The sequence below is a fragment of the Echiichthys vipera genome (assembly GCF_963691815.1).
Source record: "Echiichthys vipera genome assembly, chromosome: 18".
Taxonomy (NCBI): Eukaryota; Metazoa; Chordata; class Actinopteri; order Perciformes; family Trachinidae; genus Echiichthys; species Echiichthys vipera.
This window is the reverse complement of record NC_139843.1, coordinates 7,186,599-7,213,685: the sequence shown is the minus strand read 5'-3', so window position 1 is coordinate 7,213,685 and position 27,087 is coordinate 7,186,599. Positions and strand designations below refer to the sequence as shown.

The following is a 27,087-nucleotide window of genomic DNA, read 5'->3' as shown; positions in this document are numbered from 1 at the left end:
GTGGAGATATCTCAAGTCTTTCAGCAGATGCTTTTATTTGCTTCATTACAGGGTTTCCTCTAGAAAAGTTCTCAGGTCCAACCTTAAGTGAGCCTTAAGGTGGTTCTGAGCAGAACTCGGAGGAGCGGATTTGTGATTAGAATGAGAATAGCCCATCCACCTTAAAGCCTTGACCGTTCATGTTTCTTGCTTTGGGGCTAACTTCCTTCACTATAATCTGCCAATAGCAACCGAGACATGCTGACTTTGCTTGGGTCTTTAGGACTTGAAGACATTAATCACCGACAAATATATTGTACGCACACTGCACTGCTGTGTTCGCAACTTTACTGCTAACTCCGCTACGTCACTCAGACAGAGAGTGAGGCAGCATAACCAGAAATTATAGCAAAACTTATCTCAGCTTAGTGGATTTGTCTCTCTTTCTCTGCTACTTGTTCAACACATTTAAGTTTAAAAACCATGTCAAAAATACACCGGAGGAAATGCTGGGTCACACACGCTCTTCTATGTCATCAGGGAAAGGTCAACTTTTAAAGAACAAAGTCCTAAATTGGGGGATTGTAGGAGCTCCTCATTGCTAGTTGCCAGCCACAATAAATTGGAAACAAAGAAAACACAGAAAGCAGAGAGTGATAGGTCAATGGCAAGGTAGGGACAAAAGTATACTAGGCCAGAAACTGATTTAACTTTAAAAAAATAATACAATACCTTTAACGCAAGATAGTTTGCAGCATCTTGTCTCAAACCATTGTGCATTGAAACCACTTATAAAGCATGATATCCTACAGAATAGTGTATCCCTATTTACTAAATAACTAAGCATGTTCAGCGCAACAGTGCAAGTTCTTAGCCATGTTTTTACAAGCAAAGGTTGTTAGTTCCCTTCAACTGCCCCGACTCCAGAGTTTTGAACTGGATGCAAGGAGCAGCGGGGAGCAAATGTGAACGCAGAAGAGGGGTGGGTCATTCTGGATTAGCTGCAGAGGTCTAACGAGGCCATGATGACAGCATCTGTTGGGAGCAGGGGTTAAATTGGGATTTGTTGAGTGCGAGACGGGGGACTGTGGTTTGAAGCAACCTGCCACAAACTATCTTTCTACTACCTTTCCTTCGACCTAGCTTTCTGTGCTTTCTGACTGACTGGCAAGTGCACTGAGGTCGCTGCTTCTTCTTCTTCTTCATCTTTTTTAAGTGGCATAAATAAACGTGAGCACATTGCCCCCATTTTAACTGCGCTACATAGGCTGCCTGTTTGTTTTAGAATTAATTTTATAACTCGTTTATTTATTTTGAAGTCTCTTAATGGCCTCGCCCACCATACCTCTCCGAGCTGTTAGAACCATTCGCGCCTACATGCCCCCTTAGGTCAGCCGACCAGCTGCACTCAAAGGGGAAAACCCACCTGTTCTCCATGGCCTTTGACCCAGTTTTTAATTGATGTATTTAAATCTGTTATTATTTATTTATTGTGTGACTAATTTTTACCTTTGCGCTATGTTTTAAATTGTTTTATTGGTTTTATATAGTATTATTTTAAATGTTATTTTTTCTTGTTTTTATTCTGTTTCATTTTATGTACATTGTGTGTCTTATACCGATTGTATATTTTATGTGTGGTGTAGTACAGCACTTGGGTCCACTGTGTTTTTCAAAGTGCTTTATAATGAAAGTTGGTATGGTTGGTATCTTTTGGTAGGTAACCAGCGTAAGGGTGCATTACTGCCACCTTGTTGATCTGCTAGGTAGCTTTAAGGAAACCCATCGACTGACTAGGAGAAATGAATTTGAGTAAATCAAGCTTAGGTTTAAAAATCTTTAGCTTTTCTTTTATTTGTATGTCCATCAAAATAGCAGCAGCTTAAATGCTACAGCCCTAGGGTGAAGGTTCCTGTCTGAAAAATAATGTGCTAAATTGTGATATAAAATAACACAATCTCCAATAATCAATAACAAGGTTGGAACCCTCCCCATAGTGGTAGAAAGATGAGCTTGCATATGCTGATGAGCTCCATGAGAGGATGAGACGTCCCATAACAGTTCTGTCATTCGCAGATGATGGAGAGAAACAAATCCCCGTCTTGCACATCATACTACACCTTCATGCAAATTTGTAAATCATCCATGTATGAAGAAGGGAGAACGTTAGTATGAGAGAGAGCAGAAGAACAAATCAAGAGTTTGGTGTGATAAGGAGGTCTCATTAAAGCCGCGGGAGTTTCACGTGCAGTAAGTCAGAGCTGGCTGAGCTCAGTAGGGCTCATTAGGTTGAGTTGATATGACAAACGGTCCTGGCTCACACAGAGAGGGTTTCACCGACATCGGCGGGATTATTCAGTGTGTGATGTGACATTATACAGCCGTTCTGGTGCGAAGTGGCTCCCTGTGACATGGAAAAACTCAATCTATTGCTTTTTAAACAGTTACAGCTTCAAGATTTTTTTTTCTGTCTGTCGGCATATCTGTTCCGGTCGATTCCAGTCAGTTCAGCGAGCTTAATTAGCACAACTTTGTGTTTTATTCATTATTAAAGAAGTTCGACAAGACATAAAACCTCACATAATAAAAGCCCTTAACACACGAATGGTTCCCATTTATGAACAGTGACATTTCAATTTGTTTATTCAGTTGAAAAAAAATAGAATTAATAATTGAATAATCAGTCAACAAAATGAACACAGATTGAAGGCAACACATGCTTGGATGTATTATTAATGTGGTGCAGTCAGTCGGCTCTTTGTTTTATATTCTGGCTTTTTTTTTTACTTTTCAAAATGTCTTCCTCAAACACTTTTAAGTCTCCTCTTTCATGCATTAATGAACTATACTCTCCTTTCATCTTCTAATCCTCTTCCTCCAGGTCAGCATATGCAAATTCCCCTTTAGAAAAAAGAAACGAAAATCATTCATCCCTGAGATGTAGGGAGAGGCAAGACAGGTGAAGAGAGAAGGGGTTGATATGCAGAGAAGGTCCACGCTGAGATTCAAATCACAGTTTTTGTCTCTCCCTCTTCAGGTGGGTACGTTCGCCCGAGGGATCCTTCAGGTTCGCTACCCGGTCTGGCCCCGATATGGCAGCTTCCTGGAGCAGGTGTCCGATGACCGTCACCTGACTGTGGCCACGCTGGAGGAGCACCCCTTCGTCATCGTCGAGAACGTGGACCCGGGCACCGGCACATGTGTCCGCAACACGGTGCCCTGCAGGCGCCAGTCCAATCAAACAGAAAGGTACACAATGCCTACATGGTCTCATGGGAGGGCGTATAAATAGCACGCCACTTTTCATGACTTTTCGCGTGCATGTCTACGCATATTAAGCTTTTCACGTGTCATTTAACGCCCGTAGTTCCCCATACACTTCTATTGTGAGCTTTTCGCATGTCATTTAACGCCTGTCATTTCAGCCATCCTTCACATGAAATATTGATTTTAAAAAATAACTCTGACAGAAAATTCCACCACTTCGTTTTTCTCCGCAAGGTGGCGGAGAAATACGAAGAAACACGTGGGTTTTCCCTCAATGACATTTGTGCGTCAGATGACAACGCCATCTCTGCACAATACAAGTCAATTGAGACTACATGGTGTTAAATGACACGCAACATCATGAAATGCGTTGTAATTATACGCCAGATGGCTTGAGAGAAATAACGTGTCATTCACGCGCCTTTTGGTGATACCAGGCTGACAATGCAGACACAGATACGGTTGAACCCCGGTATTTTTTGGGGGGTAACGCACTTACAGTGAGTACCTAAAGCTGGTATTGTAAATGTAATGTTGGTCAGGTTGGTAATCTTGTTTACTCATTGGCTGATAAAATTACTTCAACTCAAGGTCCACTTAAGCCAGTCTATGTCAGACTGTACATCATCAATTGTGGCCTTCATCAAGGTCATGCGCACTGAAACACATTGTTCCCACATCTTTATGCTACAAATGTTGCTGCAGTTTTGACCTCTTCAAAACAAAGGGGAGGATATTGTGAAGCTGGTCTTGGTTCAGGGAGAAGAGGGCAACAAGAATTCCTTAATTTGAGGTAAATGCACTTGTATAGCGGTAGCATTACGCTAGCGTGCCAGTGTATAGTGTGTCATGCTGTGTTCTGTTTGATTTTGTATTTAAATTTGGATTATAGCAGCAGGTATATTCACAGTGGATGTTTTCCCTATGTTTCTTTCGGATTTGTCACCTTGGCTCAGGTAGCGTTTAACGGCACAGGGTCCTACACTCACTTGTACCGACACTTTCGACCGCATGATTCTGAGCATCGCCTCATCCAGGTTGACTGAAACGTTGAGCTTGACAGTTAATGCTTGACTTCATAATTAGCAGCTGTCAAAACAACAACAATATGCAAGGTCCATTTTGTCCAGAAGCTCAAGAACAAGATCTTGAGATTATTTTGTTAGCTGCTGCTTTTTCTTAAAAGGTCAAGAATTGTCCGTCAAGCTCAACTGTTTATTCTTCGATCAGAAAGTTCCTGATGTGAATGAAAATTTACATTTTGACAGATTTGTTGGGGCAACGTTGCCAATAAGCTGCCAGCGTTTAGACATCATTATTTGGGAGCTTTGGCCTCTTTTTGTTAATGAAATGGTTTGTTTATTTTCTGCAATAATCCAAAATCCCATTGGGTTTTGGTTGAAGAAACCGAAGGTGATGCTAACTTCCAGGTTGGCTTACAAAAATTTGCCATTTCTGCAGGTAGCTACTGCTCCTTTGCTACGGTCTCTTCCTCCTTCCTGCCCCCTTTAGCTCTAGCTCATGGGTGTCAAACTGATCCAGTAAAGGGCCGTGTGGCTGCAGGTTTTCATTCCAACCAAGCAAGAACACACCTGACTGGACTTACTCAATCACCTGAACTGTCTTCACACAGTTGATTTGTTGGACCAGGTGTGTTTTTGATTGGTTGGAATGAAAACCTGCAGCCACACGGCCTTTTACTGGATCACTTTGACACCCATGCTCTAGCTGATTACCAAACTACTGGTACGCCAGCACAAACACCACAGACACTGTTATATTGCGAATACAGAGAGCTTTCCTTGGCTGTGATAACTTTCATCAACAAGTTGTGTACTTGTTTAGCAAGGGCTTGAATGTTACGGACCTTCATTTATATGTAAAAGTCACACACTCACAGCTTTGAATATTTCAAATGATACCAAGTTCATCTACACAGACGTCTGCACCCTCCCTTTCTGTTTCAGTGCCCCAGTTTGGTTCTGAGTAGACACCGCAATCCTCCGTGCTTCATTAAACACAGAGTAATTGTGTGTGCTGAGTGTCTAAGCACTTTAAAAACACACTTCCCGTGTCAAACACAGAGCCCAGCATGGCAGAAAACAGCCATTAAACAGCTATTACCTCTGACTACCTACAACCGGGGCTCGTCCGGAATACGCGACGTCTTTATTATGTTCAAACAACCACAGACAATAGAAGTCAGTCACTAATTTAAATGCGCTCTGTTGTAAAAAATTGTGTCAACCACTTTGGTTTTATTGTTTCCAGATTGACAACAGGTGCACAACAAAACACATAATATATTTTACGATGTGATACTTTAAATATGTGGTGGTCTATGAGAAATCCTACTAAAGGCACTAGCAGAGTTCTGTCCGGGAATATCTATATATCTATATCTATATATATCTATATAACATGACATAACACTGTCATCTGAAGGGCTTAGTTACGTTCAGGATCATATAAATGGTAAGAATCTAAGGCATTTCCTAGTTTTGCTACTTTCAGCCTGAATGTTTTTTTAAGTAAGGCAGGAGCCAGATACTTTTGGTGACTGTTTTTTTTAAACTCACCCTAACCTAATTTCTTATTTTCATAAAAGAACAACAACATCAACAACTCAGGTCTTTGTCTCCTTGTTCTGGATTCTCCATATTGTAAATTATTCATTTTCATCAATAACTTGCCTGGTAACACCTCAGGATCTCTGTCTAGAGTTTGTTGTTTGCATTTTGAAAGTCAGTTCTTTGCAAAAGGCATTTGAGACAAAGTCTGATGCTTAAAACCTGTTGTTCACGGACATTGTTGTTCATTCTTCTAAGACTGTGTAAAATTGTGTATTGTTTTATTATGTCATTTTAATTTCAAGTGATTTTCTTTGTTTGTCAGTGTGAACTGAAATGTCGATTTGTCTTTTTATGGTTTTCTTTCGGGTGTGTGTTCATATTTGAGACATCTACTGAGACTAGACCAGGTTTATAAAAGCTTTCATGTTTTCTGTGGACAAAAGCTTACTGCGACTGAAAAACTTAGACTTGACTTCCAGACCAGCATTTTGAATTATGGACTTTAAAAAACAGGCAGAATAAAGTAAGAATAAAAACACGTTCTCTGATAACCATGTGTGATCGTGAGCAGAGGATACAGATTGTTCAGCATACCAAAGAGATGCAGGAATCACATAAAAACAGAGAAAACTAGAAACTTGCTGCCAGTTCTGCACCGTTTACTGCCACACTCACCGCAACTTACTGCACTGTAACCTTCACCCCTAGCTCCTCTCTGCACTCTCGAGTTTGTTTTTTTCTAACCTAAAGTTCTTATTAATGGAGCTGCCTCACTGGAGGATTATCTCTCTGCTTCTTATTGATCACACTACTATGTATTTATGCTGGCATGTTGTTTCAGCTTCAACATGGCGCTTACCCAACAGTAGAACCATACAGGTTGTACAGCCAGCTTCATTGGCCACGGTATATGGTCCTACTGGAAAATCAAACTTGATAACATTTAGTAACTGCCTCACATTGTCCATCAAAATAAATCCAGTGCACGTGCAACCTTAATGCATCCTTAAGTTAATTTAATTACCACATTAAATCATGAAATCAGCAGTCTAACAGATGTGTTTAAATTATAATAAAGTGTCGCCCAAAATACTTTGAAAAAAGTACAATAGAGAGGGAAAGAGTCATAGAAAGGATTTTGCATTAATTTATGTCAAAATTACAGTGTGTGTGTGTTTGTGTGTGTGTGTGTGTGGGGGGGGGGGAAACTCAACTCGACTAAAGTTTAAAGTGATCAAAAAACGGAAAAAAAACTTGGATGTTCTCTGAGATTCTAACGTTGAAAACCTTAAAACCTAAACTTTTTCCTGAGATATAGGAGAATATTGACACAGCTGTCAGTGGTAGTGAACTTCTCATCGAACACTTGGGCAGGAAAGCAAATAAGCCTTTTTACCAAAATGTGGTATTCTGTTTTAAATTTAAGTGAATATGAAGTTATTGACTGTGTGTTGACTTTTTCCCCCAACAAGACTCACATGTACCAATGATAATATGCACACACTGATCACCTTTTTATCACCCGAACAACAGAAAACAGACAAGTGGACCTGTAAATGCCATGTTGGATCCCACTTGAGTGACTCCACATGTGTGTCTGTTATGCAGATTGCGGAGTAGTCCATGGCTGGCTCATTAATTATAGAGAGAGAGAGAGAGATGTAGCGGCTGTTGTTGGGCGCGATGGCACATTGATCGCCAGTAAAGAAGATTTATCTGGCCAACACGGGGACATCTGTCATAGCATGGGACAATGTTATCCCATCCTACCCTCTTTCTGTTTCTCTTTCACCGTTCCTCTCAGGCTGGCATGTCCCATTTGGACGTTGACCAACAAACGGGGAAGGAAAGAAAGAGGGTGAGAGGACTGCTGCTATATGAATCAGTTAATCTAGCTGTGGGGTCTGAGCAGATTCCCTGCAGAGCAGATGTTTAGTGTGATTACAACTTTTTTGTCTTGCTCATTAAAAATCTTTTCGTTGGACAGATGATGGCCTCCTTTGCCAGAAAGCTGAGCCCACCTCTCTGCGCTGATTAAGAGTAGGAATTCCACCCCAAAATCCTACTTGGCTTCGGGATATAGGATGTCGTCCTCTAGCGCAACATACAGCGACCAGATGCTTAATTAGTTGACGGATAATTGGCAAGAAATTTTATATTTATTTAATAAAACATTGTCTGTTTTAACCAATGAAAAGTATTAAAAAAAGAGCTTGTGACTGAATCTTGTAACACCACCGGATCCTCTATCTGTCAGCAAAACCTCACATTACTAAAAAGTTATGGTTTTGGATTTCAATTGTTTCCCCCCGACAGCAACAAAAAGTAAGGTTTCATATCATATTTCAATAATTTCCCTCGGGATAAATAAAGCTTCTTGAATCTTGATATCATTGTAAATTAAACACATCATAATTATTTGTGTTATTGTTCAGGGTAAATATAATTTGTTTTAACATGCTAACTGGCTAACTAGCATCTTGTTCTAACATGCTAACTGGCTAACTAGCATCTTTTGCTGGCATATCGGTCTTCCGGTTTCCCTCTTTCGATGACAAATGCAGACTCATGGATGTATTAAGATACCGACGCCTGCTGGTACGGAGAGTCATTTCCTCTCACGCAGGCGCAGAACATAGACCGTGTGCTGGTTGGCTAATTGGCGACACAAGGCGATGTGAGGTGACGCACATTTGCTCTCCATAGCCACTAGTTGGTTTGCTGAGCCTTTAATGGAACTACAGTAACATATTTGCTTGTAGAAAGATCGTGTTTAATGTCACAAAAGCATTAACTTCTAGGGTTGGTGATTCACCACATTGAAACCCATCCTTCCCCACATAACGTCCTGTACTGGCACTTGGAATTAAAGCATTGGAAGTAAATTGTGCCGCAGTATTAATATACTGGGCTGCTTGTTATCTTTGAGTGCATTCGAGGCTCTTTCTCACTGTTTGGTCCCTTTGGTCTAATTAAGGCAAATCAGGATGCCACAGCATACATTTATTTTATGGACAATAATTTTCGTGCATCTTTGATTCAACAGGAATTCAAACTGACAGTGTCCCCATTCACATCGTCTGTATATTATATTTCCCTCATCGTTCTTACATGATCACAGTGGTGGTTATTTCAATTATCCTCCTCCTCCTCCTCCTCCTCCTCCTCTTCCATCTGTCCCCTTTGCTCTTCCCCTTCTTTCTTTTCCTTCAAACCGAACCCTGCCGCACGCCCTTGTCAGGCCGCGTCTGGCTGTTCGCCGCGTGTTTCCTGTCCACCGTTCACCTGAGAATCCCTCCTCTCTCTCAGCTAACTCCCTCATGGTGCTTCCCTCCACGCTGCACTAGTTTCTGGGCATTTCAGAAGAAAACACCACACAACACAACCGCTGCTAATCCTCCGAGGACACTGTAATACATGTGTGCATATGTTTGTGTGTGTGTGTGGTGGAGAGAGACTACCCAATTTGAGCGTGTGTGTGTGTGTGTGTGTATTGTTAGTGGAGTGTGTATTATGACGACAGGTGGCCAGCTCCTGCAGCAATTAATTAACACAGCGTTTATCGGAGCTATTGACTCCGTTGAAAGAAGCGAGCCTTTCAAAAACAGTTCAAATTAGTCTGAAATTAACTCTTGAGCTGCAGAAAATAATCAACTTGAATGATAATTACTCTATTGACTCCTTTTCATTCAATGTCTCGCTCTTTTATTCGCTCGTGTGTTCTTTTTTAATCGCTCTGATGCTGACTCGCTGGGCCTATCACACACACACATGGCTCCAGTTTGGCAGAGAAGTCCACTTCAGTCTGATTCTAACTTTCAGTGTTGCTTTTTCGTGTCGTGTTGATTATTTTTTCTATTCTATTTCGTTTCTCTTTCCTTCTGTTCTCCTCTTCTTCTTCTTCTACACCCCATTAGGTAGCGAGGCCACGGAGAGGAAGTGTGCCTCTCACATGGTACACACCTTAATGGCCTTTGATTAAAGGCCATCACAGTCACTCAACCATCCACTGTGGGGGCTCTGTATGACACTGCCCCCATGTGTGTCAGTTTTCAGTTTTTCTGACGTCTCCTCCATCTCCATCGGCACCTTGTTAACAGACATTGATTTTGGCTAATGAACCAACCATCGCCTGCCCTTCACTACGCTGCCGTAGACCATGGTCACTGTCAGCATGAGAGCCCACGACTATTTAGCACCCACTCTCTGAAACAAAGCAAAAACAACAGCTTTAGAAGCTAAAGATAGTCCAGGCTGCCAAGGGGAGGATTTTATGACCACAAGATGTTTTTACTGTACATGCTTTTTCTCATCCGTCTTCCAGTATCATCGGCCACGTAGAGTCCTACACCAAACTGTGCTGTAAGGGCTTCTGCATAGACATCCTGAAGAAACTGTCCCGTACCATCAAGTTCTCCTACGACCTGTACCTGGTCACCAACGGGAAACACGGCAAGCTGATCCACGGGACTTGGAACGGCATGATCGGGGAGGTGAGACTGAGGGCTGAGTTATTTAAAGAACAGGGTTCCTGTTCCCGTCTTGGAAAACCTGGACATTTAAATGTTATTTTATCCTGGAAATAATCTATGTTGTCCTGGAACATTTTAATTGTATTTTAGCTCCTCACTCAGATCGTCTAAAACCCAATTTATGCAATTCAAGACCGTTTATGGACCCCAGTATGCAGAAATATTCAGACACACCATTTTAAAATAGAGAAAATAACACTTTTGTACTTCATTCAGATATCTTGAAGTCAAAGGTCAAAGGACCCATTTGAAAATGGTCATACCAGTTGATCCCTCGCCAAAATTTGGCCTTATTTTGGAGTGTTATTTAGCCCCCTACAGCCCCTTAAAACTGCAGTTGGTGACCTTTACCATAGCCCAAAAAAGAAAGTGAAATGAAAGGGTTGATGTAAGAGCTCCTGAACTCCAATGGGATATACTTAATTAAACAGCTGCCAAAAGATTCTTCAGTAGGAAGAAGGGAGAAGGAAAATGTGTGAGAAGAGTTTTCGTGCATTGAGACCAGTCGAGGATCCCATGCTCCTCTACAGACTCTTAATGGCTGAAGATTAAACAAGGCTGTTTTTCTGTTTGGGCTCCTAAAAAGTCAAAGCTTTGATGATGCGGGGTTTCCAACAGTCATGTTTTATCCCCTTATCTCACGCTTTAATTGTAAAATATGAAGTAATTTGTACTGCTGTCAAACAGATGTAGTGGTTTAAGTAGCTCAAAGCTGTGCACGAGTACATCACTTGAGTAGCTGTATGTAATGTAGTGACTACCCATCTCTGCGCTCCGGTGCAGTTGGTGGATGACAGTAATGATGCACACACAGTGTTTTAAGTGACACTAGCGTTGCGTGGCTGAGGGAGTTTCTTTGATGGGTTTTTATCTAGGTCAGGGGTGTGAGGCCATGCATACACATAAGACGCGAATACGCACTTTTCTCGCACACCAAGCCACATCAAACACGTCTGCATCTGAAAGTGAAATACCCTGAACAGGTGTTCCTCAGGAGAGCCTTCTTGCTTGTGTTTCTGTGCCCGCAGGCGCTTTGACTAGGTCCGTATCTGTATATGTGTGTGTGTGTGTGTTTGTGTGCTACATTTATATAAACATATTTCTCTGCAAAGTTCCTGCTTTTCAGAAAAGCAAGCTTGGATATGAGCACTCCTGAGATGCAGCACTCTCTCTCTCTCTCTCTCTCTCTCTCTCTCTCTCTCTCTCTCTCTCTCTCTCTCTCTCTCTCTCTCTCTCTTCCTCTATGTTCGTATGGTGACACATATTTTTCATATCTCTGCAGACAGTCGTTATTAGAGTCATGTCTTACTGTAGATAACAAAGTGTTTGCTGCATGTTGGAAAATGATTGCTCATGAAATTCAGCACCTGCTCTCTTTTCAGCAAAGAAGAGCTTGCAGTCTGTTCTTTGTGACACTGGGAGGTTGTGAAAAAATATAGTCATTCAGGTCTATTTTACAGAATTACACAGAAACCAAAAAAATATTTTGGAACATATAAAGGGCATGTTTTTACACTGCTGTTTACTATCAATGCCTCCATGCTTTATTGTTTTTTGTGTCTCCGTCCTTCTTCTCTCAGGTTTTTTATAGACGAGCTGACATGGCCATTGGCTCTCTCACTATCAATGAGGAGCGCTCGGAAATCATCGACTTCTCCGTCCCGTTCGTTGAGACGGGCATCAGTGTCATGGTAGCCCGCAGTAACGGAACAGTTTCTCCATCAGCCTTTCTTGGTAAGAAAGAGCCTTTGTTGGTTCAAACCGGCCACAACATCCATTATCCTGGAGTGTGATGTACAGTATGTGTCAGCCATTGTTGCTGCCATCTTCTTTCTCGCCACTTCCTCCCTAGATGGCTTACTAAAACGAGTTCTGTCTCTGCAGACGCTTCAGGAAACTTCTCATTAAGCTCTTATCCCGTCGATAACTGTGGCCTACAACTAAATCCCCTTACGCACCACACACACACCTAAATCCCTCTTCCAAACCCCAAACAACAAAATTCAGCACAAAATCCTGAACAGTGTATTTCTATATTCTCATTTTCTCATCTTGCTATCCACCTGCCACATGTGGCGACCCTGGTCACAGGCTGAGGTTTAGAAGCAGGAAGTACAAAAGAGATTTTAATCCGTTATGATTGTTCCTTCACTCCTCCTCCTCCTCCTCCTCCTCCTCCAGAGCCCTACAGCCCAGCAGTCTGGGTCATGATGTTTGTGATGTGCCTGACCGTGGTGGCAGTGACAGTTTTTGTGTTTGAATACTTGAGTCCAGTCGGCTACAACCGCAATCTGGTCAGTGCCAAAGGTGAGTTTAAAACCTCTTTGTTTCACTTTTACTGGTAGAGTTTGTTCATCTTGAGTACAGTGGATGATAGAGAAGTGAATGGTCACTACAGCTTCATTACTCAAGAGAGAAACAGGAGACAAACTCGAGTAAAGTCAATATTTATCCCACAGATTCCCGTGTATATCATACTTTGCAATGTCTGCTGTTTTTGAGTGTAACATGTCAGGAATAAATTGAGGTAATTTGTATTTACTCGATAAAAGAAATAGCCAGAAGCTGTTAAATAAAGAAAAAAGACCCGTGAAATGTACTTAATTTTCCTCTTACAAAGCACTTCACAGTAAGCCTGCATGCATGCCGCTGAAACCAGCCCCGTCTGCACGTCCTGCAACATTAACAGTTCCTCAACATGATTTTGGGGAGAGGGCTAATCAATCCCAGAATGCAGCAGTGACAGAGCATGCCTCGTCTCCAGGTCCGAAAGGTCATTTTCCTGTTTTAATTAGCATTCGTCGCTGCGCTAATCGAAGTGTGATTGATGGCGGTGGCACCCTCCGTTGCTGCACATGAGCAACGGTGGCAGAGAGCAATGGGAACGCTCTGAGGCTGTGAAATTGTTCTGTTGTTTGGAAGTTTGCAGAAGGGCATGGGATGGCTCATGAATACTTACGTGGTGAGAAATAGACTTGTTTTGCTTGATGAGAGAACGCGTAGAAACAGATATGTGACTTAAAATCATCAATCTGACGGTCAATAAATCTGTGGCAAAAGACTGACTGTTGGCTGACTCGAACTTCTAAAAGAAATGTGACAGAAATTACAAACGACATGTTTTGGGCCTTAAAACACAGGACAAACACTTTTTACTTCTTTCTCGCCTCCTGATGTAGAAGTTCTTTATCTGGACATGCAACATGTTCAGCTCAGGAAACACACAGAGACGTTGGACATCTCTGCAGAAGCATGATTTTAAAGTATATCTTGTGATATACACATGTCTCTGCTCCTTTGTTGTCCTATCCTATGATAGGAGTGTGACTAAAGTTACTGCCTTACCTTGAACGTCACCCAGTTGAACGCTAACTTATGTTTTGTATTTAGAGTGAACTGCCCTCAGCTTTGGGTCTATCTCTCTTCCAGCCTTTGCTCACAGAGAGGACAGTTTCCTTTCCCGCAGGAAATACTTTGAATATAACCACGGAGAAAAGCCAACCTTGTCTGCTCTAATCTTTGTTGACCAACTTCTTCCATAACAGAAACAAATTAAAAGACACACATTTTCTCAAGTACCTCTGGAGGTGTCTTTCCATGAAGATAGTTTGGGTTTTAGATTTATTTTTGCTTCAATTACTTTCTTTGGGGGAAAGAATAGTCCCAATTAAAACAAGACTTTCCTCTCAAGAAACGATGGCAGCTAATGAGCTAAGAACACCATATGTTTACATTTGATCGAAAAAGACCACTAGTAAATGTAGGAATTAATGAGGGGCAAAGAAATAAATAGTGTGATGCTGTTTCAGAGCCACAATATCTGCAGAGGAACGAGGTTGATGTGGTTGGGTGGTTCAACAGAACATCTGCCTCTGCTGTCTTCTTGCTTCCTACTGACAGTCAACGTGTCTTTATTGTCACCATGACAGTGATTGACCTTAACCAATACCCAAGCTAACCGTAGTCTATTGTCCTGCCCGTGGATAGGCACTGGTGTGATTTTGGTGATCCCAACACCTGGGCAAATAAAACCAAAACGATCTACGTGTCTACATGTCACTAGACCACTGAAATGTGTTTTCTAACATTTATCAAAACTTCAGTATCAGTGTTTGTTTCTTGAGTGTGTCTGTGACTCACCCCTTGAGTAACTTGACTATTGCCAGATGAATTTCGTTCCACCTTGCTTCACTCATCCATCTGGGATCTCTCCATTAGAAAGGGATTTCAGCGGGCTGGGCCTTATCAAAAATCCTTGCATATGATTGGCTAAACCACATGTCAGTTATCTTTAGTGACGTGCTACTACAACCACTCACATTGAAACCAACCTGTGACACAGAGCGACGCAGGGAAAAGCAAAACAGAACAGCCAACATCGTTTCCACCAACAGAAGCCTTCAGAGCCGTTCTCTGGTGTTCTTTTAAAGAAGAAATATTTGCTAGATTGTAAAACACTGATAAAACAGCAGCACCGATGTTGATGCCTACTTCCTTGATGCAAGCCGCCATTGTTGTCTTAATCACAACAGTCGTTTCTCCGCTACGTCAAATCTAAAAAAAAAACCGCAGTCCTGATTGGCTCAACCATTTTTTGCGGATCCTGATGTCCCTCTGCAATGGATCGATCCCAGATAGTTAAGTGTAGCTAGGAGGAGTCAAGGCGGGATGAAAGTCATCTGCCGATAGTCAGGTTACCCTGTGAGCACATCACTCTCTTTTTGTACATGAATCCTGGAAACAGTCCTCTAAGGACATTCTACTATAGAGCCTCTTCTTCTCTCACTGTGGGCTAAATATGTCTCCATGTAAAATGTAAGTCCTTGTTACAGAGAAACAGCCCCTCTGACTCCCTCCTCCCTCTGTTTCATCAGCTCCTGGTGGTCCGACGTTCACCATTGGGAAGTCAGTGTGGCTGCTGTGGGGCATTGTCTTCAATAACTCGGTCCCCATTGAAAACCCTAAAGGAACAACCAGTAAGATCATGGTCCTGGTCTGGGCCTTCTTTGCTGTCATCTTCCTGGCCTCCTACACTGCCAACCTGGCTGCCTTCATGATCCAGGAGCAATACATCGACACCGTGTCTGGCCTCTCTGACAAGAAGGTAAGAGACTGAATAAACAACACTTCTAGCACAGAGCGCAGACAGTCCGTGCCCTATCTCGCAAAGATAAACGATTCGAAAAACAACTAATGTTTCCGCCCCGTGATTTGGATCCACCACAAAATATAATGGGTTCCTCTGGCCGATGCCTTCCACTCAGAAATTCAGGCCACCGTTTCTGTGATCTTGCTGACAGACAGACAAACAAACCGAAAACAATAACCTTCTTGGCAGAGGTACTGAGTGATTTTGAGGCGCGACAGATATTCAAAGTCCACGCAGTCCGCGCAGAGCAGGCTGTTTTTTTGTGGAGCTGTGAGATATGATGCAAACTCTGTGTTGAAATCCAGCTCCATCATCTCCGCTAGTCTCTGTTCATCACTCTGCATCGACCAATGAACCATGAACACAAGAGAGACAAAAGACTCGCCGAAAGCCTTCAAGATGCAGTCAAGTAAAATGACTTTGTGTGAACGTCTCTGTCTCTTTCCTATCAGTGGGGAGCCCGGCGGCATGAATGACTAATCAATTACTGCCTTCTGTCAATACAGATGGTGTCTGAGTCTCCACTTGTCCTGTCAGTATTTCGGTCCGTCTATCAATATTCCCCCTGTGCCGTCTCCATCTCTCGACTCACTCACACTGTTAAAACAAGCTTGCGAAATGTCAAGCGATTAAAAACAGTCAAGCCACAGAGGAAAAACAACACCCACGGACTTTCTCCACCACTTAAATGTGTGACACACACTCACTAAACCTGGAAACAGGGCCTCAGAGGAGCTTTACAAGGACGCATTTCATTCTTCACAGATAGCGAAAACCACTCCCCGGCAGGGATCAGCAGCACCAGCTTAGTGATCTATGGTTGTATTAGCCGACTATATTAACTTTATGCAGATGCATTATATCCCACTAATATAAATTACTCTGCACAACACAACCTCAGCTGCCCCTTATTCCTGAGATTCCACACAACAGAGGATTAGGCGGGTTTAGGTCGTAGGCTGGCTGGGTTCGCATCTCTCAGGTTTAAAGGATAAGGCGAGGGTTATTCTATATTTTATTCATCTTGTCAATAAATGCCACGAAAAGATGAAAATCAATGTGACAGTCTTTCAATACTTTCCAACCTCCCTCACCCTGTCTGACTAATTCCTGATCCGAAGCAGAACTGTGGAAAATCATCCCAAATCTGACGTGCATGGATCTTTTTTTTTCTTCCTTCGACACGAGGATAGTCAGAACCTGATCTGAATAGACCCGAGGGATAATCAGAGCGGATTCAAAACGTGGTCGACCCAAACAGAGAACGCCAGCCGCATAATGCACCACCAACTAATGAGCATCCCCAGTTTGTTGGTAATGGTTTATTTTACCTGCTGTATGGAAAGAACTATAGGGGAAATAGGAATTAGAAGTAGCATTTAAACCAAAGTAAAGGTTTGCTGATTTTACTAAAATGGAAGGAGTGTCCGTCCATCTGTCCGTACATTTTATACTCAAGCAACAAAAACATGTTTTGAATGAGCAACGCATTAGTTATTATCAATGTAGACACATTTTTCATGTTCATAATAGTCCCTAGGTTTAAGTTGTGTCAGGAACACAGGTGCAAATTAACTGTTGAGCTAGCCACAGCACATTGTCATCGATATTGTTGAATGTCAATGTTGATTATTGTTCTCTGTCCCTTATAAATACACTCTGGCAATCAATTGGCATTCATTAATTGGCAGAGAGTCAAGAGTGTGACCTCTCTATTTTTCCTGAAAGTAGCAGCAGATTAGTACTTTACAGGAGGCTTGTTGGAAGTGATCCAGAAATTACCGACTTAAATAAAGTCAACTAATCCCACAGTTCCTCAAACAAACGTATCCTTTGCATTTGTTGGGGACTATTTCCAGCCGCGGATTAACACACATTTGATGCTCTAGTCTAATGCATGGGTGTCAAAGTGATCCAGTAAAGGGCCGTGTGGCTGCAGGTTTTCATTCCAACCAATCAAAAACACACCTGGTCCAACAAATGAACTGTGTGAAGACAGTTCAGGTGATGGAGTAAGTCGAGTCAGGTGTGTTCTTGCTTGGTTGGAATGAAAACCTGCAGCCACACGGCCCTTTACTGGATCACTTTGACACCCATGCTCTAGTGAGTATTTTAGATTCAGATTTGACTTGTCCATCACAAGTCCAATGGGCACATGTCTTGTGATGTTCGCCATAAGTAAGAAGAAGGCGCAGAGTAAAAGCATACCCAGGATTAAAACACACGATGATATTCTAACTTTTGCCTGCGTGGACAGTGATCGAGGTAGTAAAACTTAAGGTATCCATTTAATTTGTCAAACTCTGACCTCTGAACCTTCATATAAGCTTCAACAAGACTTTAAAAGACCCTTTGTGTGCATAAAGACTTAATTTTTGCTCCCCATCAGTTACATTGAAATTGCTTTTGGAACGAATATCTTTGCCGTCATAGGAGAAACAATCACAGCGAGTAATACATGCGCGTATCTGCTCTTGACTATTGTGTTTTTTTTAACACACTTTCATTTTTAATCTTCCCTCTGTGACATTTTCTTTTATTCAAACAGCTGATTATATATAAAAAACAGGCATGTAGCATCTCAACTGAATCGATAGCAGTTGCAGCTGAAGAGTGATTATATTAACACACACACACACACACACACACACACACACACACACACACACACACACACACACACACACACACACACGCTCACACACACACACACACACACACACACACACACACACACACGCGCGCGCGCTCACCCACTCACGCTCACATTTGTGACTGGCCCATTCATTTGCGCCCAGCTCAAAAGGTCAATGCTGTAACCAAGATGAATAGAGCTTTCCCGTTTACAGTCTAATTTGGCTCTAACAGACGTCTCTCTGTTTCATCCTGCATTAATACGTCAGCCTGTGAAATGTGAACTTCGATCGGGCCCAGATTGAACGGGATTAGGATCATCTGTGGGCAGTGAAATGATCCAAGCCGACGCTCCGCGTTGACCGATATCGGATTTAATCAAATGCGGCGAGCTGAATGGAGTCCTGTCCATTTAAACAACATCGAGTTTGGCTGCTGATTTATTCACTCTGAGAAAAAAAAGAAAATGGATTGACTCTAAAATGGATTTCATTTAACTGAGTAGTCCCTCGTCCTTTTCACTCCCCCCCCCCACCCCTTTTCTTTATTCTGGTCCCCTTTTTGCTCTTCTGTTTGTCCTCGTCTCCTATTTTCTCATCCCCCATTCATTTGCTCTCATATTTTCTTCCCTTTCATCTCATCTTTGCTTTCCTTTCTTCTTGTCTCTTTCCTCATATTTGGTCCTGTTTGCGTTCCTTTCTTCTCCTCTCCTCTTTCATTTCCTCCTCTCCTCTTTTTTCCTCCTCTCCACTTCCCTTTCCACCTTCCTTACCTGTTTTCCTTTCCTCTTTTATTTCCTTTCTTTGTTCTCTCATTAACTCTCCTTTTACTTCCTCATCTCTCTTTCATTTGCTCTCATGTTTTCTCCTCTTCCCTTTCATCTCATCTTTTTCTTTCCTTTCTTCTCCCCCTTTCTCTTCTCCTTTCTCCTCGTCTCTCTCCTCCTATTTTTTCCTGTTTGCGTTCCTTTCTTCTCCTCTCCTCTTTCATTTCCTCCTTTCCTCTCCGCTTTCCTTACCTGTTTCCCTTTTCTCTTCTATTTCCTTTCTTTGTTCTGTCATTTTTACTCTCCACTTACTTCCTCCCCTCTCTCCTTTCATCCTCCCCTCATCCATTCTCTCCTCTCATTCCTCCTTCTTTCTATCCTACCCAACTCTCCCTATTCCCTCTCCTTTCCCCCTTTACTTCTACTCTTTTCCATTCCTCTTTCCTTGTCTCTTTCATCCCTTTCTCCTCTTCCTATCTCATCCTCCCCTATTCTCGCTCCCTTCAGTCTCTCCCCTCTCCTTCCATTTTATCCTTACTCCCTTCTCTCTCTCACCCCCCGTCCTTCACACCAAACTCTTTCTTCTCTCACTTCCCTCTATTCTCTTGTCTCCCTCTCCTCATCTCTCCTCCCCCCTTCCTCTCTCCTCTCATCCTGTGTCTCCCTACAGTTCCAGAAACCACACGAGCATTACCCTCCTTTCCGCTTTGGGACGGTCCCAAACGGGAGCACGGAGAGGAACATCCGCAGCAACTACCCCGACATGCACACACACATGATGAAATACAACCAGAAAGGGGTGGAAGAAGCTCTAGAAAGCCTCAAAACCGGGTACAGTTTCATTATATTTGAACTATACGACACGATTAGATAAGAAGTTATATTTAACTGATCCTCCTGCCAGTGAAGACACGAGACACTGCAGTAATAATTATCATAATTTGGATGATACAGCAGAGATTTGATGCTCTTTGTGTTGAAGCAACTATTTGTGACTCAGGCCGATGTGATGGGTGTATTTTTAGTTGAAATAAAAATCAGTGCAGCTTATTTTGTAAAAAAAAAGTGCTGTCAAAACATCCAATCTTCTATAAAAACACTTGAAGTGTGCATATTTTGAGCCCATTACCTACAAATTGTGTACACTGTACTTTTATTGTTTGATTGGTTTCTTTGTGCCAGTGTGGAAAAAAAAGGAAAAGTACTTCCAGAGACCTGAGACTTTGTTTATCCATCAGTGTGAACATTTTGTCGCGGTGCAATGTCAGCCAGTTCAGCTGTTATCAGCCAGTTCAATCACAACCATAGATATGAGGAGGCATGGCCCTACGCTACATCCTAGCTGGCTCACTAGGCCGTTATCATGTATTCTATTAGTGACCGCCATCACCCATCTGCCACCACAGCCCTGTGAGATTACACAGTATCAAGTTGCTGTTCTTAAAGACCCAGAGAAGAGGAAGGTTGGGGTGCAGGGTGGGTTAAACAAATGAAGGACTTTTACCTGGGAAAGAAAAAGTCACTTGTGACTTTTTTTAAAAATCAACCTAACACCACAAACATTAGTACGCCAAAATACATCCTACAATCCTAAATCCTTCTGAACCTTCTATGAGCTGGAGCAGACTGACCTGTTTCTTTGAGGCTGATAAACATTAATAACACTCATTCAATGGATTGTACCGTCCTGATCAGGTGGCCAGTTATCGCAGACTGAAACATCTTGTCACAGCCATTAAAGATAAGGTTTAACTTGGCTTTTCATGTTAAATACTGAGTATATAGTTTGGTATTCAAATGTTAGTTAAATATGGAGCTTTGTATTAGTTTCTTACACTGAAAAGCCAACACATCTCAACAATTATTGGATTGATTGCCATAGAATTTAGAAAGTCACCAGAGTGCAAATTTTAAATGCCTGCAAAAATAATGCCTTTCCCATCAGCCTCACCTTATGTGTTAGTGCACAATAGCTAAGCAGACTCTGCTCACAGCTGGTACTGCTTCATGTAACTTGGACAAAACGCTTCTGAAAAAAAATCTGACTGATCTGATCTGGTTTGAATACATGCTAAATGTTCACTGTGATGGATTAGTCTCTGCAGGCTGACTGTGTCTCAAATGAACTGAGAGCAATAGCAGCCTGCAAGGTAGGGGGAATCTAACAACCTCTGGTATGATTTTGAAAGTGGTCCACAGCAATGTCAAGTATTCACCGTTTGTATTTTATTGGCTGAAACATGCAAAACCACTGAGTGTAGGGTAATTTAAGAGAGGAACAAACATGATTCAAACACGTTAGAATTTGTAAGATTTTGTACTAAATTATGCACGCAGGAAGCTGGACGCCTTCATCTACGACGCTGCTGTTTTGAACTATATGGCCGGGAAGGATGAGGGCTGCAAGCTGGTGACCATCGGCAGCGGGAAAGTGTTTGCCACCACAGGGTACGGCATCGCTCTGCAGAAGAACTCCCGCTGGAAACGGCCTATTGACCTGGGGCTGCTGCAGTTCCTTGGAGACGGTGATCCAAACCATTCACAACCCATGCCTGCACACACACTCGCACTGTACACTTTCCCGTGTTTAATCTGTTTGTGTTTGTTTCTGACTCACTGTTATGCCGTATGTGAACCATGTGATTGGCGTCAGTCCAGTTCAGTGTGTGCTGTGTCAGCAGGGAAGTGGACTTACAGGGAAGAGTTAATATCCTGCACAACAGCAGGGAGTGTTAGGGATATGATTATCTCCATTACATCCGGACACACACACACACACACACACACACACACACACACACACACACACACACACACACACACACACACACACACACACACACACCCTTTCTACCTATACACACACACACACTCACCATGAGGGCCGCCGGTGTTGAATTAATAGCCTCCTTCCTCTGAGAGATTAAGAGCACCCCCTACACACACTGACTCTGAGCTTTCCATGATGATATAAGAAGTAGTGTGTTTATGGTCAGCGAATGCTAACTGAGAGATAAAATGGGCCGTGTTCCCTGGAGGCCACCGGAGAGAGCGGAGCTCAAAAGGTGGCCACCTGTTCTGGAGGAGGAGCTTATGTGGTAATGATAGCTAGTGGAGGTCTGACTGCTGCACTGTAAATTCATCTTTTTTCATTTTTAGCTGGACAAGGACACTAAACATGAGAACATATGGTCTGATAACCATAATATCAGATGTATTTTTATGCCAAATAGTCTCAACTGGCCAATTCTGTCACTTAATCTTATTCGAATGTTATCAGCAGATTGAGTGAGCGTTATCAGCTGTTATCACAACCATAGATATGACCTCCTAGTCTGCTCAGCAGGCTGTTATCATGGACTTTACTGGTGAGCTGATAACCCATCTGTGTCGCTCTCAACTGCTCGACACGATGACGTATGAAGAGGGACATGTTAGGGAGTAGAAAAGACAAAAACTCCATGTAAGGAGGCAGGTTGGGGTGGTGAATGGATTAAACAAAATGGAGGCCGTTGTCCGTCCCACGTGAAACCAAAAGTCAAAGTTGACTTTTTTAAAAGTTACATCGACTACATAAGTTAACTGTCTTATGTAACATTACCTATATAATGTTACAGCCACAAACATTTAAATTCAGAACACAATCTTTTCCTGAAACAAACCGCATCATTTACCTAAAGTTGACCAAGTAATGTCAGTTTTGACTGAAGTCACAACGGGTTTCCCAGAGAGTTAAAAAGGGACGCCAAGGGGTCCTGACGAAGGTAACGGCATCCGTTAGCATGTGAATAGATGACAACAGCCTTCCGAACCTACTAGTAGGTGTAGAAGGCTCCTTCTAACCCATTTCTGTGAGGCTGATAACTGATGATGAAACCCATTCAATGGAGCGCATGAATGCTCCGCCTCAGTCCAACAAGTCATCACGCGACGGGAAATATTCTGCAAACGTTCCTGTCATTGGACAATTGAAGACTGTTGTATGAATGCAGTATCGGGTCAAAAACATTCTGCGCATTTTCAATATCAATGAGCTTTTAATTACCTTTACTTTGGCTGACATGAAGCATCCATCTTACTTTGATACGTCCAACCCTTCTACATTATTCGCGTTAGCTTCAGAGTTTCCCAGACATAATTTAAACTTGGTTGTTGTTGGAAGTCGTACTTTGGAAATCAACTGTAATGTTACATTAAAAACAGGATAAATGTATAAAACAACGAAAGACGCAATGAGAAGGATGTTTGTAGTATAGGCCTGGCAGAGCATCACCCATAAAGATACCAAGTGTTTGCTGATGTCTGAGTGATTTCAATGTCCACAAACCGCAAAGACTTCCATTTCATAGTCAACACTTTAACCTCATAATCAATGTTTCATTTCAAATCCAATGTGGAGTTCAGAACAAATGTTTAGATTATTCTAAGCCATTATATCTCTTTCTCTTCCTCACTCTGTCAAGTCATCTCATACTCTCTCTTTCTTCTCCCTCTCCTCCCTTAAACCTCTGTCCCTCCAGGAGACACCCAGCGTTTGGAGACTGTGTGGTTGTCGGGCATCTGCCAGAATGAAAAGAACGAAGTGATGAGCAGCAAGCTGGACATTGACAACATGGCGGGTGTCTTCTACATGCTGCTCGTGGCCATGGGTCTCAGCATGCTAGTCTTTGCCTGGGAACACCTGCTTTACTGGAAACTACGACACTCCCTCCGCAAGTCTCAAAAACTTGACTTCATGTTGGCCATCAGTAGGGTGAGATCTTCAAATTAGTAATTTGATTGATCAGTTGTTTTTTTTTAAAAAGCCGGGTAGCATGTTGTTTACGGATCCTCAGTTGTTGATTGCTGACTGCTTGGTTTATGGAAGTCGGATTGCAAAATTGCTTCACTGATTTGAACATTGATTATTTAGTTAAGAGGCTGATTGGCTGGCTGTAATTGGATAAGTTAAGTAACATCTCAGTTGAGTGATTGAAAGATTGGCTGGTTGATTTATTTTCCACTCTAAGTGGTTGCTTGCATGATTTTTTTGAGTGCAATAGACTGTTTCACATGAAGTGGCTGTAATGTGATGATAAATATGCATAAATTGATGCATATTTGCATGTAATTACATGGTATCATCAGAGGGCCTTGTTAAAATAATAGCTAAAATGCCACTGCTTTGTTATTAAGAATGAGATGGGAGGGGAGAGATAAAAGGAAAGAAAAGCACTAATTCTGGTGTTTGCTTAGCATTTAACTTTGATTACTTAATGTTCATTTGCAATTAGCCTAAATCAGTACCCAGTTTATTGATGCCGTTGTTTGCGAATGTGGCTATTGAAGCAAAAAGCTCTGGCTGAAGTGACAGTCACAGAAATGTCTATGGACTCCAGCCTCTATGCTCCTCTGCCGTGTAATTACACTATTGTGCCTGGATCGGGGTTTATCAGATTAACGGCTAAATGACTATCTGATCATTAATCCGTATGGGGCGGCCCCAAGGGCCAAATTAAATTTGGCTCTTTCAGGATCTCCCAGCCAACTGTAAGCAGAGAGCAGTCATGGGATTTGGCTGTTTGTCCATGCAGTCAGAGACGGGACTTTAGGCGTGTGTCCGTGTGCCTTTATTGGGGCAATCCTCTCAGCTTAAACTGTTTTTCTTTGAGTCCCGGGAGAATGCATAATGAATTTGTTACTAAGTCTTGCCTCAGTGATATAATGAGATATTAATGAAATCAGTTTTTATTTAACTGCCAGTGGGATTTTTATTTGTTAGTAGGTGGAACGTCACTTTGAGATGCACAAAATGGTTGAAATGCATCTGTGAAATTTTCCCCTTAGGAGCGTTAGGTTGAGTCAAGGTTAAATAGTTTGTGGCTAATTATTGATTTCATTACAAATGATTTGGTGATTTACTTCTCTTTTCCCCTGTGTCTTTTTCCACTATTTATTCTCTCCTTATTCTTTCTTTACCTTCTTCATTCTTTGACATTCTGTTTCATCTCTCAGGGCATTTACAGTTGTTTCAATGGAGTGGAGGAACCTGGGCGCTCATCTGGTTTGGCCAAACCTGACCTCACCTCCAACTACGCTCAAGCAAACATGCTGAAGATGCTTCGCACTGCCAAGGACCTGGTTTCCACTGCCAACGTTGAGAACTCTCTGGACAACGCCACCAAGACCATAGAGCAGTTGAGTCGTCATGGTGGCAGCTTGCCTGTTCGTATTCCACACATCTCCACAGAGGCGGTACCGGGAGGATTTGCTTATATTACAGAGAATCACTGCCCATTGAGCCCACCTCTGACCGCTGTTACCTCTCTGAAACATCAGAGGGGTGTTACCAGGCCCACGCCACTACGCTACACGCTCCCGACTCGCTCTTCTTCATGTCTGTATGACCAGCCACTTCCTGTGTCCAGCCTCAGCAGCCCCCACCTGGCCGTGAGTGAACCGCTTCCTCATCAGCACCCGCACCACTACCAGACAACTGGGAGACTCTACGTAGACACCCATTCTCACTCTCCCTTCATCCCCTACACTGATCTCCAACTTCCTGATATCTACGCCTCTCACCCGTTCTCCTCGCCTCAAAACCAGCACGTCCAAGCGGGCTTTTCCCGGCGGAAAAGGAGGTCCAAGAGTTTCCAGTGTGATGATGGGGATGTAGAGAGGAGAAAACCCAGGGGCCAGGAAAAGAATGACACAAGTCCCATCTATCTGAGTGAGCTCAAAGCCAACCATCTCCAAGCCAACCACATCTCCACCCCCAGCGTTGACAGCATCTACTCAGGGGAAGGGATGTGTCCTCGGGTAGAAAACTACAGGTCCTGGCCCCCAGAGGACCTGGTGCTAAGAGGAAGACGCAGGCATCGCCGCCCCTCTTTCCTTAAAGCTACATGGGGCAGCGAGCAGATGCGCCAGCTGGATGAATCCCAGTCATCCCTGTCTAGCCAATCACCTTCCACACTGCCAGACCTGTTCCCATGCATTCTTACACCAACCACACCTGCAAAGCCCTACAACCCTGCCCATCTTCGAAACAACCTGTGCCTCCCACGGAACCAGGCCTACCTCCACATTAGGGAGGACCAGAGGAGGCCCAATGGGCGTAAGAGCCAGAGGCTGCGCTACTCCCACTCCGCCCACCTCCCCACATACGGAGAAGCTGTGCGACATGGGACTGGGTTAGGGCGGGGGATGGTACGGAGAGCCACCAGCTTGCTCAGCAGACAGTACGCCCACTACCTGAACTCATACCCTGGACTACCCCACTACCACGGCCCCCTAGACCTGCAGCACCACAGCCAGGCCTCCAGCAGCCACCCGAGCCCCAGCCCAATGTGCCAGCTGCTGGCTTGTGGTGGCAGCAGATGTGGAAGCCAGCGGGCTCTGCTGTACCAGGACAGTGTGTATGGGGGCTATGGGGTCTATCAAGGATCCCAGACTGGATCAGAGGCCCTGGCAGGTCAGGGAGCAGGGGGTAAGCCTGTTGGGAGCCCCTGTGTACTGCGTCCCTGGCGACGAGTGTCTAGTCTGGAGTCAGAGGTCTGACGGGAAACAAAAAGGACCTCATAAGATGGATATTGTGAAGTAACAGAGGACAAGAAAAAAAAAATCACCACTGTGGGGAGGGGGAGTGGTTAGATTAATGTATGGGAGAGAAGTTATGACTTGAAGTAACTGTTAATTTTCTATGTGACTTTCTGTGGTGAAGAATAGAAGTTTGGGTCTGCTGATACAGATGTTTAGGACTTGTTGGTGTATTCTACAGTAAGATAAGAAGACTGCACTGTTACCAATTTATCCTCGAGAAAGGTGCAAAAAGCTGGGGTCGGCAAGTTTTGATCACTTGCTACTTTCCTACGACGCTTGTGTGTTTTCTGTGCTTTAATGTGCACTAAGATTTACAACAGTCCATGGTGTTGGCGCATGGTTAAACTATAACCAGAGTTTTCAGGATATGTGTATGTTGTGTATATTTTGTCGTGGACGGTTGGAATTCAGTCTTGGGTGTCCTCGAGTAGATGAACTGTTTACAGCTGGGGAGAAACAGCGGAAGAATAAGGGATTGTCTCTTTAAATACAACCTCCAAAAACAAGCAGACCACTGTAGCAGGGTTCGTGAAGACAGCTGCGACAAACATGGGAAGAGTTTAACTCCAAAATAAGACATTCAATACTCAAACATTTTGACTCCAG

At 43.0% G+C, this 27,087-nt stretch overlaps 1 protein-coding gene across 1 annotated transcript in view; it reads left to right on the top strand.

Annotated features, from left to right (window-relative positions):
* Positions 1 to 26,439, top strand: part of LOC310960765 (glutamate receptor ionotropic, NMDA 2C-like) — a gene marked incomplete at both ends in the record, with an annotated part of 51,008 nt that extends 24,569 nt beyond the window's left edge. Inside the window, 9 exons of the mRNA XM_083932563.1 lie at positions 3,017 to 3,228; positions 10,144 to 10,312; positions 11,932 to 12,085; positions 12,533 to 12,658; positions 15,226 to 15,455; positions 19,571 to 19,731; positions 21,238 to 21,425; positions 23,421 to 23,653; positions 24,895 to 26,439. Coding sequence (XP_083788689.1) covers positions 3,017 to 3,228; positions 10,144 to 10,312; positions 11,932 to 12,085; positions 12,533 to 12,658; positions 15,226 to 15,455; positions 19,571 to 19,731; positions 21,238 to 21,425; positions 23,421 to 23,653; positions 24,895 to 26,439 — 3,018 coding nt within the window. The remainder of the gene's footprint in view (positions 1 to 3,016; positions 3,229 to 10,143; positions 10,313 to 11,931; positions 12,086 to 12,532; positions 12,659 to 15,225; positions 15,456 to 19,570; positions 19,732 to 21,237; positions 21,426 to 23,420; positions 23,654 to 24,894) is intronic.
* Positions 26,440 to 27,087: the final 648 nt, after the last annotated feature.